Source organism: Rhinolophus hipposideros (assembly GCF_964194185.1).
Source record: "Rhinolophus hipposideros genome assembly, chromosome: 18".
In the NCBI taxonomy this organism is placed as follows: Eukaryota; Metazoa; Chordata; class Mammalia; order Chiroptera; family Rhinolophidae; genus Rhinolophus; species Rhinolophus hipposideros.
Genome location: NC_138064.1, coordinates 21418457 through 21438241, shown reverse-complemented (window position 1 = coordinate 21438241; position 19785 = coordinate 21418457). Strand labels below are relative to the sequence as shown.

The following is a 19785-nucleotide window of genomic DNA, read 5'->3' as shown; positions in this document are numbered from 1 at the left end:
TGTTTACGACAAAAGTTTCTGTGGTTAACTAAGTTTGGGGAGTTAGTTAACGTTAAACTGATTTGTTATACAGCTCTTCAGAGACTTTGATATAACCATTGGAAGTGGGAAGAACATTTTACGGTTCTGGATAGCATGCAGATTTGCCCAAGTTACATAAAAGCATAAAATTATTGATCCAGGAACATCTTAAAAGGACCAATGTTTTACAGCATGCATTTCAAGAAATACCATGTCTGCCTCTGGTAGGGTAACAGGAATCACCTCTGAAGTCTGAGAAATCTGTGGATACAGGTCCAAGCGGGGCTGCAAGGATTATGACCAACCAGATACAGCTACATTGCTGAGTACTGAATCTACTGCTTTTAGAACTGACACATCTAAAATATTAGGCAGACCATAAATTAAAAATGATATCAAATAAAAATTGCTAATGGATTATCACAGATCTTTCTATGGGAAAATTACTTTATAATTTTGAATGACAGGGAAGTATGAAGTTTCTTTAACATGATCGTAAATTACTTGCCCCGTAAAAGGAAGAATTAAATTCAATTAGTCATTAAGTCAGTAGTCACTCAATAGCTCATCTACCAACCTGGAACTAGCACTGCTTGATTTTTAAAATGAAAAGGAAAATATACAGAGATACTAAAAATAAGAACACTGAGCAAGCATTTATTAAAGTAATAAAAATACATGACTACTAAATAAATTCAACAAAAAGGTTTGTTAATACTTTATTAGTATTTTCTAATGGACAGAACACAAACCAAATAAAATTCTTACTCTTCTTTTTAGTTCAATAAAAATAACTGACTGTTGTTTCGTCTTTGTTAAAGAAGGAAAGTACTGATAGAATAGTTAGGGACACAGCTGACACTTACTGCACAATGAGATGCACAAGTTATCTTTTAACAATTATAATCCTATGATGTGCTCTTTATATTTTTCCCTTGTAATACAGGAGTCATGCTCCTATAAGCAAAATTTACTAATAACAAAAGAATTTTATAAGGAGTGACAAAAAAGACTTTTAAAACAAGTCCTTAAATAAAAGGATGCAGCAACAACGGAATGTAAGTTGGGTTAAGAAGACAGTTTAAACTAGATCTCAAAACATTAAAAATTCATTTATTTTACAATTACTCAAATACACATGCATTAAATGAAAATATTGCACAAAATTAAAATTTTAGATTGTGAAATTGATATTGTTCTTAATTTTTAAAAAATTGGTACACATTCTGGTAGCATTTAACTGTTTGATTTTTTTTCCCCAAACACCAGGAGCACAAACTTAAACTGAGCAAACTAAATTATTCAAGAAAGTTTTTAATGTTTTTCTTTTTTAAAAAAAATTAAGGCTAACCAAGTGCATCCATTGGTCAATGGCACAATTGTTTTCAGCAAATATTCAGAACAACCTAATAATAGGAAATGCCCACCTAAGCACTATATTTAAATCATACAATCAATTTTTTAGGTGAATGAACTTATTAGAAGTTAATAATGATGGTTTCTAAATAGTTTATGTGTTACCTGAAAAAAGAAAACCCAAAGAATGATTAATTTTGAAGGTTCCTGCCTAAAGGCACCACTGACTTAAAAAACAAAAGAAAACACATTCAAAAATCAAATATCAAAAGACATAAAGCCTCTTTATGCATATTCGTATCTGCAATAAATGCATTAAATGTAATAACTTTATTATACATAGTACACTGTACTTGACTTAGGGTTAAATATTTTACACACAGCTTGACCAAGTCATTCAAAGAGTGTCTCTAATTTCAGCATGACCACGGCTCTCTCTGATGTAAAACATAGGGGTGTACAGAGAAGATGCACAACCCTTTATGCAGACTGCCATTTGACATTGGTGCTTTCGAAATATAAACTCTTTTAAACAAAAATCATTTTAAAAACTCATTTACTCAATTATTTTTTGGTATGACGCCGTTATCCTGCAGGGCGCTGCTATGAAAATTTGCAATCTTGCATGACGTTTCTTTCTCTGGTTGATGGCCAGTGTTCCTTACATTATCTAGAAATGTTTTTTCTCATGTACACCCTAGACTTTTACATGAATTCTTCTGTTTATCCATAGATTTATTTATGTCAAAAATATACTTGAGATGGGCAGGGGTATATTTGGAAAATCATTGCACTTATGGCCATGCTAACACTTTTTACAGACATGTTTCACACAGCCTCACTTTTAAAGCCTGGGGCATGGGGAGGGACCAGGGCAGGGAGACACACTGAGAAGAAGAAATATTATTTCTTCCACCAGAGTCAAATAGGGGACCTTTTCTCATCGGCAAGTTGCAATGAAAGGGATTTCATTGATGCAATTCTGAAAACATGCAACACACACTGAATATATGCATACTACAAGTATGCACAACAGCATTATTAATAAATATGATTATTATAAAGCTTTAAAAGAAGGCTTTATTCTGTTACCGTGTTTCCCCGAAAATAAGACCTAGCCGGACAGTCAACTCTAATAAGTCTTTTGGAGCAAAAATTAACTAAGACCCTTATGTTAATTTTTGCTCCAAAAGACGCATTAGAGATGACTGTCCGGCTAGGTCTTATTTTCGAGGAAACAGGGTATTAGGCTTCACTCTGTAAGTAGATCTCAGTGAAAACAAGACACTAACATCTTGTTCCAATCTTAAAGCTCCCAAATAACTGGGATACCAATACTTTGTCCCTTTATCTTAAGCACCCAGACGTTCTTTTAATACCAGGATCTTGGCTCAGTGGTGTGATAAGTAGCTTCACTATTTTAAGGTTTTAGTGTTAAATATTTTTAAAACAAAAAAATGCTGACACACCCAAATCCTCAGTCAGTGGAAGTATTTAAAACTATGCAGGAATCCTGCATACAAGGGATATAAAGACTTCCAAGATGGACACATGGAGAATGAAAAAACTATAGGAAATGCAGAAGCTCCAAAACTGGAAAAGGTATTTGTTATTGTTGGTATAAAATTATTTTAGGGACTTAAATGTATACACTGAGGGGTTTTGCTAACCTGCTTTATTTAGTAGAATTTTACATTATGCAAAATATAAATAAAAGCATATTTTAAAAAATATTATAGTTCTGTTTTCATTATTTTCATATATGTACACTATAATAGAATTAGGAATTTGTATGTTTACATATGACTAATAAGCTCCTTTAATCCTTTGATCTGCTATTTTTGCAATCACCTAAGGTATGTCTAGGTCACACAATTTAATAAAATTATCATCTTTCAATAGAATACTGTTTTTCTTTTTCAGTTTTCATATTTTCAGAAGGACAGAATTTATTTGGCAGTTCTTTCAACAAATTATACCCCCTACTGTATAAACAGTAATCTCTTAAAGGTAAAGAAAACTAATAATTTTGAAACTTTTATATGCTTTTTACACACAGAATGCCAAAAGAAAACTTATGATTGAGTACCGTAAGAGCAAAATAGAGCCCTTAAAGCACATAAGAACCCATTAAAATGTGTTTTATACCAATGAATAACAAATCCAATCAAATTCTGGTTTTGATTGGTTTTATTTTATACTAGGTTATATTTTTATATCACAAATCTGTAATTTGGGTATAAGGTTACTTCACACTATAGTGGCATTCTGTCATTTTCCCCAGACCCAAAACAGATGTTCCAAAGATCATTCACCTGGCTAATCCACACTATGTTAAATTCTGACAAAGACCCATAAAATCATTATGCAAAATAAATCCCTCCAAATTGTGCATTGCACAGTCTCCCACTGTTGAACAAGTCAGCCAATTTATCTGTGAACTGCTGTTTGTGCTTTCCTTTGCTCTCATATATACAGTCTGGCACTTCGTCTTTGCTGCAGAACGCTGATTAGTTTAAAACGAAAGAGACCGACGTCATTCTTGCTTGAGATGGGGGCAGTATCCTTTCAATGTTGCAAAAATATGCACCAAATCATTTAAGACACAGCAACTCTCCTGGTAGTGTCTGGATTACAGACGAGGATGAGAAGAACCACAGTCTTATGGATGTATTAATAATCTATTTTGAGACACTAAAAGACCGGTGCAGACACAACAGTATATGAGTTAAGCCCCAGAAGATCTGTCCATACCAATTAGTTATGGACAAGATGAACACCAGCTTCATAGATTGGAGTGTCACCTTTTTTGTAAAGAAGGCGCTTGAGTTGTTTGAAGTTTCTGTTTGTATTTTTGCATCTGCTTTGACCGTGAATGCAGTTTGTTGAAAAGTTCGCGGAATTTATACTGTGGAAATAATGTTTCCAAAAAGCCTTCCAAGAAGACATAAACCATTCTCCTATTTAACTGGTTGTGCTGAAACATTTCAAAAACACGAAGAATACCTTTCCGTGTTGTCTCAGCCCCAATTATGTGCTTCAGTTCATCTAAATGCAGAGGGGGAAATAACATAATTCATTACTCAAATAAAGGAAACACAAGGCTTAAACCGTGCTCTAAGTTAAATAAACTATGTAAAGTACACAGCAAGGTAGGTAACTAGTAACGAGTGAGTAGGTATTAAGTTAATGTTTCAGATACGTATTATAACTGAGACACAATTTATATGTGTGCACACACGCATCTTATCCACTTCTACAACAGACAATACAACATGGTATAACAGAGCACAGGAGAAAGAAGTAGCACCTCGACTCAGAAACCCTGAAGTAGAATTACAATCCTGTCCTTTAACACCTGTATCTTACCTACCTTGAGGTGTTTGCTTCCTCATCTGTATGATGGAGATTAATAATAACCAATATGCCTATAACTGTAAGAATTTATAAGGCTTTAATGAAACAATGTGAAAAGTGATCTGTAAACTCTAAAACACCATACAAATATTCTTACTATGTGTATGTAATGCACAATGAGAAAATGCTATAAGGAAATGATGTGTGAAAGCTGATCTATGATCTCAAAAAACCTGCAACAATTAACAATGCCATAAAAATACTAAAAGTATAAAGGTGTTTATTGGGGGAGGGAACGGGTAGAATTCTACATGAGAATATAGGGAAGGTTCCCTTCAAGGAAGTGACAACTAAAGTAGACTGTTACCCAGGTAGGATTTTGATAGGTGCAAACAGGTGGAGGACTAGCTTTGGTGAAAAGCAAATCCATGAGCCAATGAGCACTAAGGGGAAAAGAAACAACGTAGGTTGAAAAAATGGGGGGTAGGTACAATTTGGAGAATTTTAGGATTCCTGTGGGAGAAAGTGGAGCGAAGAATGGAAAACTGACAGTGCTGTGAGCGCCAGAAGGGCAAGTCTGGAGCTTACTCATAGGCAGTATGAAGTCACAAGAGCTATATATCTGAGTACGGAAACAACATGTATGATTATTCTTAGCGATTCAAAATCAGGGTCACAAAAGCACTAAATAGTCTTTTATTGCTTTCCAAAGAAACATGCAACTCCCAAAGGGTATGTTTCTAACTAGAGGGTACAACATACAGTAAATAGTTTGTGAATTTATTAAAAAACAAGAGAAGGATTATGTATATATATATAAAAATGTAACACTTTTGTATCTCCTTTCAGTGTCTTCAAGTCTTCACACGTCATCTTTCGGGGTCACCTTCCAGTTCTACAGCTGCATCCCACCTGACCTCTCTCTTCCCCTGCACTGCTTGTCTCCTCAGCACTTACGACTGTCCAACACTGTGCTTTATTTACCTGTGTAGTCTGCTTTCTGCCCTCACTAGAATGTAAGCGTCAGAGGGCAAAGACCATGTCTGCATGACACATGCTCTACAGTCACTAAATAAATGCAGGAAGGTTTCTTCCAGGTGCATAACTCAGTCAGTATATAGCATGATCTGATTTATTCTAATAGTTTATTACTTAATATCCTAAGTTACTGTTTCTTAATATTTTTCTAAAATGTATTTCTAGAATTTGCTTTTTATCTCCAAATGCAACAGTATAGTCGACAAGGCAGAATTAATAGCTACATGGCAAATTTCCAATTTAACTGACAGAAGAGGAAGTTGATTATTAAAATCTATGATGGAAATATAGTTTTAAATTACAGAAATAATTATAGGAAAATAAACAGGTATCATATGATATTAAAAACCTTAACAAATATTTCTTTTTCATTCTCTACAACCATAACCTAAACGTGGAGAGGAGATATCTAGGTATTTTCAAAGATATTCATAACTAAAGAAGGAACCAAACAACCACCCAGCCACACAAGACTGCTTTTCAATTTATATAGTCTCTCTTACTGAGAGAAGACAAAAGGGACAAAGTGAATTTAAGTGAGACAGCGGTGTTCTAAAGAAGTAACTCAAACCAACAGAATGCCACTACGTCTACTATCTCTGGGATCATGTTTTAATAAAGATTAATAATGGGCCATTAGTTGTTCCTATGTAAAGGGATTCTTTGAAAGAATCTGTTTGTGCTCTTAAGTAGAATATTCTTCCTGAAAACCTCAAACTTCATATGCCGTTAGTAGCCCTCTCATCTGTTACATATTTTATCAACTTTATTCTCAAAATGTTTCAAGGCAGAAAAGTGAAATGGTTAAAAGCACCACTTTATCCCAAGTGGTTGAAAGCAGTGGCTTTTAAGTCACTCAGAGCTGAGTCAGAATCCCAACACTCACTACATCTAGAAACCTTGGGAGGCTGACTTCACCTCTTGGAGCTTGTTTCTTCCCATAAAAAGCTGTAACATTAACAGTGCCAAGATTCACAACGAGGCTTGAGGATTAGTTAAGAAAAAATGAGAAATGCCTAGAGCAGTGCCTAAGATACAGTAAGCAATCATATGGTAGTTATCATAAGCAAACTAGCATGCTCAATGCCAAAAATTCAGAAGAACTACAAATTCATGAGATTTTGACCAACAATCCTCACTCACCTGGCATAATTGAAAGTAGTTTAGTTTTTCCTGCAATTCTTGTTCTCATTCGAATAGCTTTATCTCTGCATGGAACAGTCTCTGCTAAAATGCCATTTGGCCAAAAGGCATCCCTAATGAAAAACAATAAATACATTTTGTAACCATTTCATTTTTCTAATGATACAAGTTAGGGAGATTATTCTAATTTCCTATAGAAAACACAAATATAAAAAACACAAATATAAACGGAAGGAGGAAACATTTCTGAAATTCTATACAGGTATGACTTTCAACAAATAGTAACTAAGTATAACGTTCACTTTTAGGTGTAAAAGGATATACACAAGAAAGACAGATGAATTGTGTCCTGAAGTAACTTATAAACACTAACAAAAGATAAAGATAGCAAAACGGAACCCAAAGATGACTATGTACAGCCATTTACACTTCAAGGAGGCCTCTCTCCTCTCACTGAGATTGAACGTCTCATCTAAATATCCTGAACTGAGATTCCTTAGAGTTACCCTCCTTTGGTTCCCTTATAACTAAGCCAATATAAAACAAGTTCTGCACCCACATCTCACAGCTGGAGTGATTACAATGTTCCTTTCACATATATAACCCACTCTCCTTCACTTTCACAGCGTGCCTGATTCCTGTTCCCTAGCTCTCGGGCCAAAGGCAGGAATTACGCCCAGTAACTATGCTTCCATCTGGGAATGTGGTCTGAGGGAGAGGGACCTTCCATCTGGGAATGTGAGACTGCTCTCCAGAGCAGTCGTTCTTAACTTCCCACATTAGAAACACCTGGGAGCTTTAAAAAATCTTAATGTCCAGGCCTGCCAACAGATTAATTAAGTCAGACTCTCTGGAGGTAGGGTTCATGCATCAGGGCTTTTTAAAGCTCTGCAAGTGGTTCCCATGCGCAGCCAGAGTTGAGAAGGACACCACTTACCTGCCCTGATACAGTATCAACATGCCAGGGCCGGGGGGTCCCACTTTAGAAAACAGTACGGTATCGCGGGGAGAAACTTCACTTCAGGTTAGAGAAACCCGGTCCCTTACTTTCCAGCAGGTGAGCCTTTGGGCAGGCTGCTTACCTTCCCTAATCCTCACCTTCCTCACAACAAAATGGAGAACAAAATCCTTACCTCGTGAAACATGATAAAATCGGTAAGCATACATAAAGTACTAGTTGGCATTATACCAGCAAATAGCTTTCAATACTGATAGCTCCCTTCTTCCTTCTGTTATTTCAAAACACATGATGACATGAATATTTATGTCTTGCTTATCTTTCACTTCTAGAAAAGAGGTTCATTTCTCGGCTATGATGTGCTTTCCTTGAAGGGACTGTATCTCTCAGTCTCTGGCAATTGATTGGCAAAGTGCTAGGATAGGGGAGGGGCTCAGAATGCTTTTGTAGAATGAATATGAATTGGAGTATCACTGCTCTTAATCTGTACTCTTTTCAGAGGTTCAAATAGTTACAAAAATTAGACTATGGCCAAAGATGAACACATTTTTAAAAGTTTCATTTAAAAATACGGTTAGCCAATACAACTGAGAAAAAGTAACACCCAAAACTAGGTATTGGAGTGTCTAATCAGGTCTTCTCTATACTAATATTTCAAATGACTTTAAATCCACATTATTGTGATAAAATGTAGCCTAACATCTTCAAGAATTTTCTTTTACACTTTATTCTGCTTTTAAAGAAAACAAAGATCAATAAGCCCACGGGACAAATGTTTATTATAATTCTTATAAGTCTTTTTGTTCGCCAGTGATGACTAAACCAACTTTACAGCCAGAAGAAAAGAAAATGAAAGCTAACAACGCTCAGCGAGCGATAACAATGCTGAGCTGTACCACCTGAAGGAAGGGACTGATACCTGAAACGTTTCACCAAGTCTGCCACTTGCTCAGGCGAGGTCATCCAGTCAACATGGTCAACTATTTTTCTGAAAGTAAAGACATTTAAATGAGTAAGGTCAAAATTTTAGAAGGCGAGTGAAACAAAGAAAATAATTTTCATGGAGCTGGCCACTTAATTTGTGTGCAAATTATCTGAGAGAAAGATACTGCTTCAATAATCTTAAAAGGCCCAGAGAAGGAAATTCTCCTATAAAGGTGGAGCAATCTTACTTCCACAAGTAAAAGTTTAAAGGCTAAGTGAGATGAGCTCTAAATAGACAAAAAGAAGAAAAATGTGGTACCTATTAATAGTATCACCATATGTGGCTCTAATAAGCTGCTGAAGTAGGTTTTTGATATTTCTTCGTAACCACTGGTTTCTCTCTTTTAAGTCGAATACTTCGTCCATGAGAAGCAGCATCACCCTAAGTGGAATATTGTCATCCACCTAACAAAACATGGTAAGAAATAAGTATACGTTTACTTGAGTTACCTATCTCTTATAGATGGATACTTTTGTTGCTTTTATAAAATCATTGCTACTATTTCACAGGTTAGAGAACAAGTTATACTGTACCTTTCATAACCTGGCATTTCATTCCAATTTAGAAAAGACATTTTTAATGGCCATTTTGACACAATACAGCATTTTATAACCCTACAATGATGAGTAAACTCCACAGCTATAATGAACAAAAATTCTCAAAGTGGATTCATGATGGTCTTAGGGAAAGATGATTTGGCTCTTTTAGTAGAGTCTGAACTAGTTTGATAAGACAAGTGCTAACCCCTTTGCCTATTTCCTGGGACATCTTTTCCAAAACAAGAAAATATTCTCAATATTTTTCCTTATTTAATACACCAAAACACAGTCTATACAAAATAATGTGCTTTGCTTGGCAAGTGAGTTGTATGTCCTTAGGTATTTTCAGGAAAAAGAACTAAATAAATTCTAGTACATAGCTAAGTTAACACTACAAAAGGCATATTTCACTCAACTACTAGAATTTTCTTAATTTTTTTTTTAATTTATTGGGGTGACAATTCTTTTAACTTTTAACAAGCAAAAATTTGAACACTTTTCATGGGACTATTCAATTAACTATGTAAAAAGTTGAGACAGACAAGTAGAATGCTTTGATGTGAAAAAACATATAAAGCCTAAAACAGTTGCAGATTTACAACTACAACAAAACTGCATATAACTGCTAGTAAGTTTATAATTCTTTCATCACTCAGATATTGTTTCCAAATATTTCTTCTTCATTGTTGTAAATTAAATATTGGGAAATCAGCACGAATTATACATTTTTAACTGTCATGTTGTGAACATTTTCTTGGCACACCTTCCCTTTCACATATTGAAAGCTCAAAGCTTAACCAAAGAGGGGGTGGGGGGAACGAGACACATTTCATTACTGAGGCAAAATAAATACTGTTCTATCCTCTGATCAAGTATACTCATGAGTTTGGTGCCACATGACAATGCTAATAAACAGTTAAACTGTAAAAACCCTTAACAAAAGGTATGATGTTACGGATATTATACCAGCACAACTCATAACAAAACATTCTGAAATAGTCTTGAAAAACAAAAATATTGTCTTTTTAAAAGACATAAAGAAATTCAATGAGAAATTGAAGGGAGATAATTATAACTTCAAAATAAATCTACCTAATAGAACAAAATACAGAGCCCAGACCCAAACCTAATCAACAACTTGATTTGTGACAAAGGAGAAATACAGTACACTGAGGGGAAAAGGGCCTTCTCAGTAACAGGGGCTGCGTCAAGTGGACTGCTACCTCATTCCATATACAGAAATCAATCCTAGATGAACGCAAATCTAAATTTTGACATGGCAAAACAAACAAAACAATTTTAAAGAGAATCACAGAATATCTTTGTGACCTTGCAATAGGCACAGATTGTATATACAGTGAATAAAAACACACAAAGATATTTGCAGTACACAAATACATCTGACAAAGAACCAATATTCAGATTATATAGAACACTCATACCAATCAAAAGACAAAGAGAGCCAAGCCAACAGAAAAATGGGGGAAAGCGCGAAACACAGAAGACAAGAAGACACCCAAATGGCCAACGAACATATGAAAAGGGGTTCCATATTTCAACAGTCATCAGAGAAATGAAAATCCACACAACCACCAGAATGGCTGAAGTTAAAGACACAACAGGAGCAGGCTGTGGGGCACTGGAATTCTCATGCATTGTTGGTGGCAGTGTAAGTGGAGCATACTTTGGAAAACTATTTGACAGTATCTATTAAAACTGAACTTTTGCAAACCCTCCGACCAAGCAATTCCATTCCTAGGTATAGACCCAACGGAAACATGTCCTTATTTTTTTAATCAAAACACTTGTACCAGAGTGTTCACAGGAGTACTCTTCATAGTACAACAAATAAATTGTATTATATTTATATTATGGAGTACTGTAAGGCCATGAGAATGAAGAAACTACAGTCACACAAAACATAGATGTGTATCACAATGTTGAACAAAACAAGCCAGACTTAAAGGAATACATACCTTACAGTTTCATTTACATAAACTATAAAAGCAGGGTAGCTCAGGATAGTGATTATCCTTGGTGGGGGAGAGGACAGTGACAGGAAGAGAGCATTAGGGGCTTTCTGGGGTACTGACAACAATCTGTTTCTTGTTTAGAGTGCTGATTACATGGGAATATGCAGTTTGCAAGAATTCATCAAACTTAACACTTACTATTAATATATACACACGCTAATGTCAGACATACATTATTATACTTCACTAAAACGTTAACAAGATCTGCCAAGTATGATCTGAATTACCACTGAGCACTACCAAAAATAAAGCTGACTCACAGTATCATCAAGTTGAGCCGAGACTCGGCAATGTTCGGGATCTGAATCAGTCTTTGGAATTAAAGGAGGCATCTAACATTAAAAAAAAGAACAAAGTAAACACATTAGGGCAGTTAGTGAAAGAACACAATACGATAATAAAGCAAAACGATATCAAACATAATCAACAGCATTTGATTTGATTTTGGGGACCATTTATAAACTAAGTGTGTATGTATGTATGTGTGTGTGTGTGTGAGTGTGTGTGTGTGTGTGTGTGTATATATATATATATATATATATATATATATAAAAGTATTAACAATCTAAAATTAGGATCCAAATATAAAAGGATGATTATTTCATTACCAAAAGATTTTTTTTCCTTTAAAAAAAGAACTTTTGAGTTGGAAAGGAAGATTACTTAGTCAAACTCGCATACCTGTTAGAATTCAAAGCTAAGAAAGGCTAAATGGTTTAAGGACCAAAAGTTGTAGCATAGCCAGTGACTAGAACTCCAATCTTCTTTCTTTTACCATAAAGAGCTTGATAGTATGTTAACAAGGGTGAAGGAACTAATTAACTGATTACTGGGTAAGTTATGGGGGGAAAAAGGACAGAAAGACCAGTGTTAGCTGATACTCATTTGTTAGCACAGGAAGAACCATCAAGATCACCTATTATAACCCTTCATGTCATTGGTGAGGAAAAAAAAAAGCCTGAAAAAAATTCAGTGACTTTTGTCTGAAAGCAGGTTAATTATTGGCAGAAGCAGCTCTGGGAAATCCTCATTTCAGTGTTAGTGTACTTCTTCAGGATTAGAAATAAAGATGAAGCATCAGAGAAAGTGCTAGAATTAACAAAAAAATATGATTTATATATACTATGCTGGGACTTGTCTCTTACAGTAAAGAAATTGTTTCTCTATATTTCCTCTTCATTCAAATTGATCTAATAGAAAACTTTAATAGCTTACATGTTTTCTTTTATAGTCTTGATTATAACCTGGAACAACTAGGTCAAAATTATAAGAAAGGACAAATTAAGAAGCAAATATCTCCTTGGTTTACTACCTGTATTTGCTAACGTAATGAAAAAGGTTCCTAGAAAACTCGTCTATGCCACTCTCAGGTATATACCTGCAGGTACATACTAGCAGGTATCGCCTCAGAGCCAGATAACGGTGAAAGGCTTTTCTTCCCTTTGATCATGTGAGTCGTGAAATTAGACTTTATGTTTCCTGATGAATACTAGTGTAACTAATTTTCACAATAGCATTTACTTGTTTTGCTATAAAACTTAATAGCATTATAGGATAAAAATGACATAATGGAATAAAAGAGTACAAAAAGCATTAACTTCACTAATTTTAAATATTTGTTTTAAATGGATTTTAAAATTCTACCATAGCAGAGACTGAGAAGTGACTGGATTTTATAGTGTCCATTTCTGATAAGAATGTATTCTCTTTAGTTTTTCTATTCTTTTTTTAAGACATTTTTAAATTAGTTTCAGGTGCATAAAACAATGTAATAATTAGACATTTATTATTTATATCCCTCACATAGTGACAGTCCCCTCCCCCCATCCACTACCCTTCTGACATCACACATAGCCATTACATTTCCACTGTCTCTATTCCTCTGCTTCTTGTAACTGTGTATATATATATAAAATTGTAGTTGATGGACGGACCTAGAGAACATTATGTTAAGTGAAATAAGTCAGACAGAGAAAGACAAATACCATATGATCTCACTTATATGTGGAATCTAAAGAAAAGAATAAATGACTGAACTAATCAGAAACAGTCTCAGAAACATAGAGGAAAAACTGAGGGTTGCTAGATTGGTGGGGGGTGGGGATAAAGGGGAAGGTGAGGGGATTAAAAAGCACAGTCGGTAACCACAAAATTGCCACAGGGATACGAAAGTAAATTTGGAGAATGTAATCAATAATGTTGTAAAGATTTTGTAGGGTATCCAATAGACACTTGTCTTGTTAGGGAGACCATCATAGGGATGATGTAGATGCCTGATCACTGCACTGTACACCTGAAGCTGAAGCTGAACAGTTTTTCTATTCTTTATGAGACCACGTATCTACGAGTCTTCTGAAAGGAAATACGGTAAATTTAAGCAGGAGCTCAATAAATCTTAGTTGATTTAAAAATAGTTTGCTTTAGATATTACTGAAAACATCTTCTTACCTTGAAAAATGATTGCTTTATGTCTTGACCTAATCGTTCTGACATTTTGCCCATGTTGTCTGACATTTTAGTCATTCCCTCTGCCAAACTATCAGGAAGGGATTTAACTGCATTTGAGACATTCCTCATAGAATTTCGAAGAGGATTTACAAAAGTGTCCATCTAAAGGGGAAAAGATATTATACCATAACTTTATTGTATCAGATTTGTTATTCAACTGAGAAGCCTGGGAAAATACAGTGTGACACATGAAAGATGCAGTAACTTTCCAGTCTATAATAGCTTGTTGTATTTTTAAAGTATGTAACTGTTGTCTTCAATGTGTCTTAAAAATGTATTTTCACACACAAATATATGACTAAGAAAATTAAGTGATAAGGTTATTGCTAGAAAATGAATATAAGTTTTGGCTGCCTTATTTTTAAAATTCTGAAAAAATTGAAAAGTTTCCAAAACAGAAACTGATAAAAGTGGAATTAGTCACAACATACTTCTGCCACAGTTCAAGGCAACAACGATAGAGATATTTTGAGGAGATAGTGAAAAGTAAACAAGCAGAAAACAAACAAAACACCCAGAAAGCTCAAACAGATAACAAGCTACAACTTTAAATTAATTTTTTAAAAATAATTTAAAAAATACATTACATGCTCAGTTAGAACCTATGGAGGGAATTTGGAATCCATTATGAAGAAGAAAAAGAGATGTTGTAAATCAAACATGCAAACCATATTTTAATAAGGGAGAACAGAAAAACTATAAAAGAAAATATGATCAGAGATACAAAAAGGAATGATGTACAGAGGGTTTAGAAGCATTAAAACATACGTCTGACTGTACAAATGTCAGATAATTTCAATTAAGAAAGGGAGAGACATGTAAAGAAACCAAAATAGCTACATGTGGAACTTTCTCAGATTTATAACAAAAACAAACAAGAAAAAAGGGACCCAAAACCAATCATAGGAAACTACAAAAATATTTTACAGAAAGTGTTGAGTATCATAAAAATTACCACAGAAACAAATTAAGTTCCATGTAAAAAGAAAAAAAACACACAAAGTAATAGTAAAAACTGAATTCCATTGTGTAAGGAATATAGCACAATGTTAATAGATGGTATCAAGAAGACAAAACTTCGCCACACTAGTATGCTCTCATAGTTTCCATCAAGGAAAACTTTCTGAAAAGCTAAAATAAGTCTAGTAATAACAACAACAACAAAAACTGAATTACAAGATAACTATAAAAGGGTTGGGAGTCTTGGTTACTCCTGGCTTAAAGTGAGCCAATAGTGCTATAACTATGCTTGATAGAATAAGCAACCTGCGGAGAAAAATTACCATAGTACAATTTAGAGGCGAACCAAAGGACAGAAATAAGGATAGAAAAGGGTTTGAAAAACACTACCACTGGTGAAGAGAGATATGAAATAAACAGGGTAAAAGATGAAGCTAACTCTCACATGAGCATGCGTGCCTGTGTGTGTAAAATCGTGTGTATGTGTGTGTGTGTGTGTGTGTGTGTATGTGTGTAATTCTAATTTTATAAAGAGTAGTTTCTGGTTAACTAGAACAATGTTCAAATCAATCAGAACATTATTTCCAATACTGACATCATTGCCAAGTGGATTTTTAATTGTTGTAACATTATAAATAAACTAATTCATGAGAACACAAGTAGAATTCTTAAAGAGAGATAAACATAAGAACACCACATTTAAAATGCTCAGCTTCAGGGAAAACTGCCACCTCTCTAAGTTATAACATTCACAGAAGAGGTAGAATTTCAGAAGCAAAGAAGGCATGAATTTCACCTTAATCTACAACCTATATTAAAAACTATTTGAATATCCTCAAAAATATTTTAGAATTTTATATATCTTACACTTCACAGTAGAGATGTGGGTTCAACTAATATAACCTTTAGAGACGGTTAAATGAACACAATCTCACGCGCGATCTAGGTACGAGGCTAACCTATCACTGACACTCTTTTAAGATAAGAGAACCTAAATCTATATCATGAATTAGACAGTGATCTAAAATAGTTGCCTGTGCACCATCCCAGACCTACAGAATCCATTTCTTGTTATTTTTTCTTTCCCCGATTTCTGAGGGTAAAGATCAAGCATCTGTCTGTATTGGGGTTGGGACAGCTGGAGCCACTGAGGATGGAAAAACCTCCATGAGAGATTCTGATGCCCAACCCTGAAGTAGACTTTTAGAAGCATAAAAGCAGAGTCCATCACTATATGATAACATTTTTAAAAACAGAATTTGTCTTAAAACAGATGTTCAGAACAAAAAAGGAAAGAAACCTGCAAATTACCCAGCAGAGGAGTAAATCAAGGATTGCGGCCAAAGTGTACACTTAGCCTGACTTACAAAGATGTTGTCTATTCATCCAGTCACCACCTCAGTTGAGTAATTTGCATTGATAACAACACGAATGAAGGGATTTTAATTTAAATTTAGGTCCCTAACTATAGCTTAAAATGCCTTCACACCACGATATAAAAGTTGACAGAGACATACTGTGTGCATGACAGGCTTGTCAGTTAGTTTTTCTAGGAATTGGCCCCCAGATTTTGCAAAGCTAGCCAAATTGTGCGACCAAGTTAGTGTTATAAAGTATTATTTCTCAAGCTCTGAATACCCATGGATAAAATGTTTAGATGATTTTTTGTCTAATAGCTATTTAATTTACAGTGAAATATAATTAAGGGGAAATAATATAATTCAGCCAAGAAGGAAATGTAGCTAAAAACCCCTAATTTTTGAAGCATAAAAATTATTCTGACAATCTAAAAGCTGTCAAGATGACGCTGGTAATTACCAAGGTGGTTTATGAAAAATGTATGTTATTATGCACTTCCAGAAATAATTCAGAAGGATCTTTAGACTCCAGCAGTAATTTTTTAAAAAAGTGATATATAACTGTTTGGATATATTTATATATATATGTTACTGCTGGTTAGTTAAAAGAAGTCGTGCACATTTAATACAATGCTTCTTTTATCTCAAAATGCTGTTATCAACTATTAGCTTATCTTAAAATTTATGTAATTTTAAGAGAGGGAAATGAGGTACACATGAAAAAGACAGAATACTGGAATGTATCTCTATTGACAATAAAACCATTGAGAGTTGGAATTTAAACGCAATTAATTCAATCATGAAATACAAAGATAAGACTACCACATTTTCCCCCTACTATAAGGTATAAAAGCTGGAGCTTGTTATTAAAACAAAATATTTCACTTAGAAATGTTAACATCCACTTGAATGTTAAAACCGACCTCCTAATCACATGAAATTCTTACGCTTAGAGTCACTAATTCTTACTCATTTTGTACCAATTCCTTAATTTAGACAACCAAAAAAAGGTCATCTTTTTAGAGGGGGGGAGGGAGAAGTGGTAGGGGAGTCTTTTTCCTTTTATATTTTCATTTGGAAATAATTTCAGGCTTTTAAGAAGTTGCAAAAATAATACACAGTGTCCCTACATATCCTTCACCCCTCTTCCCCTACTATTACAGCTCTGCTCCTATTGCAGCTACTACTGAGGTCCAACATTCATTCAGAGGTTACGAGCCTCCGTATATTGTATAGGTGTATTGTACAGATGCTGCAAAATGAGGAAGAACATCTTCACTTCTTGAGAAAACTAAAGGACCAAAAAGATGAAGTAACATGGTACAGGTCACAGCTGGTCAATGGCAGAGCAGGGGTCTGATCCCAAAGTTTGTGCCCTCACCACCAAGCTACCTGGCTCAATTTGAGAACTTCATCCTTTATTGTCTTAACATAGTATCTTATTCCAAGTACAGGTCTTGTACCCCAAAATGAATTTTAAATAATAAAGATTTCACTGAAGTGGCATAAAAATCATACCCTATTTAACATTTTTCTCATCCTTACTTCAAGTACATTTCCTCCCAATAAGAAATAGTTCCTTCTGAAGCTAACGAAATGCTGGTGACCTGTCTTAGGCAAACCTTCCTTAATGCATCATTTCAAAAGTTTTTTTCCCTTTTGTTGAAGTTACTGCTGGATTTTAATCTCCATGTAAAAACAGGAGTTTATACTTATTAGACACAACTATCAATAACTGTAGGCTAAATAAAGCACAGAAATAGAAAAACACGCAAGAGAGCATTTGATAAACTTTTCTAGTCTCAAAACATACATACAAATATAAATTTATTTTCTTTTATCAAGATCAATATATGAAAATAGATCTGTAAAGAAAACCAAAGCAATAGTCTGCTTACCTTGCGAGCAAAATCCCCTTTCCCTTTACTGTAGGCTTTGTTCTCAAGGAAATCATATACATAGTGAGCCAAAGCTGGGGATGCTTTCATCATTTCAGGAGTTAATAGTAACTAATGGGGGAAAAAAAAAGGTATCTCACATTGATACGGTACTAGAAATTAACTACTTTTTATAATTTCATCTGGCAGAAATTTAAGAATGTAAATAATTTTAATTTTATATTTAAAAACCACTTAATACAGTTAAAGCCATCAATAATTCTATGACCATCAAGAGCTTGGTATACATTCTTCCATTTGCTATTTTGACTTTCAGCACATCTAAGATGAACATTGTGCAAATATATTTACATACTATTTTACATTTTCAGGTTTTATAGCTAATACTAAGATCCACATTAGTAAACTGTTATATTATTCATATTGCATTTTTAAATTTAACATTAACAGAAAGTATGTAAAATAATCCAGACAAAAACTTTTAAGTATTATAAAACAAAATATTGCTTTCACAACTGTTACTGATATAGTCTAACATTCTAGCTTTGACATACTGAGATCATTAGCAAAGAAGTATACAGTATAACCACATTTAAAAGATACATTTATAGCATCTGATTTGGGAAACAGTGGTGATTTCCTAAATCTTATAAATAACTGATACATGTTTTAATGCAATTGAAGTTACACATTTAAAAACAAATCAAAACATTTGACAAGAGTCAATTAATGGAATCAGACATTCAAATTTAAGCCAGGAGAAGACAAAGGTGAATGACAGCAGAAATTTATGTTTTTGTTATCCTTTCAGTAAATAATAATGTATTAAAATTACAATTATAAATAATGCCATGGAAATTGCAATTATGGCTATAAACAAACCCAATCAAACATATAAATGTTTACGAGAGAGAGAGAAACCTTCCAAACAAAATATCCAGTATAGAATTAGCTAAGTTTTACTACATATAAATACTAAGGCAGGTTCAGCAAACTTTCTCTGCAAAGGTCCAGATAGTAAATATTTTAGGTTTTGTTGTCCACAGAGTTTTTGCTGAAACTACTCAACTCTACTGTAGTCCTGCAAAAGCAGTCAGAGACAATCGTAAACTAAATAGGTGGCTATGCTCCACTAAAACTCTTAATAAATCACGTGGTGGGCTAGATTTGGTTTGCAGGCCGTAATTGGCTGACCCCTGTTCTAGAGAACAAATTGGGGAGCTAAATAATGAAACACTATATATGTACCTGGGTTAAAGCCTTGTCTAATAGATGGGAAACATTATAAATCATTCACCAGTATAAAAAATACTATAACAATAATTTTATTATATCTGGCATCTGGGTACCCAGGTCTAAAACAAAGTTATTTCTAGGAGTCCTAACATCTTATGCAATAACTTGTGGGATATGTTTTGTTATGCCACAGGAGAAATCTACATTCCTAAGATGCTACACATCAGAAGTAATCCCTCAGATCTATTCCTTTCTCAAATTATCCTGTAATTTTAGAAGTATTAGACTCACTCTGGACCATAGGAAGCAGCTACACACATTTATCTGAGAAGTAAGATCGACTAGCTTTAGATATACCATGAAGAACTACTATCTACTCAGTTCAGTCTACTATG

General features: G+C 34.3%; 1 protein-coding gene across 10 annotated transcripts in view; it reads right to left on the bottom strand.

The window, feature by feature from the left end:
• Nucleotides 1-727: 727 nt before the first annotated feature.
• SNX13 (sorting nexin 13) overlaps nucleotides 728-19785 on the bottom strand; it is a 119126-nt gene continuing 100068 nt past the window's right edge. For 6 of the 10 annotated variants that reach the window (XM_081080090.1, XM_081080092.1, XM_081080097.1 and 3 more), the window contains 7 exons: nucleotides 18155-18265; nucleotides 13879-14040; nucleotides 11691-11762; nucleotides 9117-9262; nucleotides 8793-8861; nucleotides 6916-7028; nucleotides 728-4425 (listed from right to left, as the gene is read on the bottom strand). In XM_081080090.1, coding sequence (XP_080936216.1) covers nucleotides 4178-4425; nucleotides 6916-7028; nucleotides 8793-8861; nucleotides 9117-9262; nucleotides 11691-11762; nucleotides 13879-14040; nucleotides 18155-18265 — 921 coding nt within the window. In that variant the 3' untranslated portion in view covers nucleotides 728-4177. The remainder of the gene's footprint in view (nucleotides 4426-6915; nucleotides 7029-8792; nucleotides 8862-9116; nucleotides 9263-11690; nucleotides 11763-13878; nucleotides 14041-18154; nucleotides 18266-19785) is intronic. The other 4 variants (XM_081080093.1, XM_081080094.1, XM_081080091.1 and 1 more) reach the window with 2 other exon arrangements.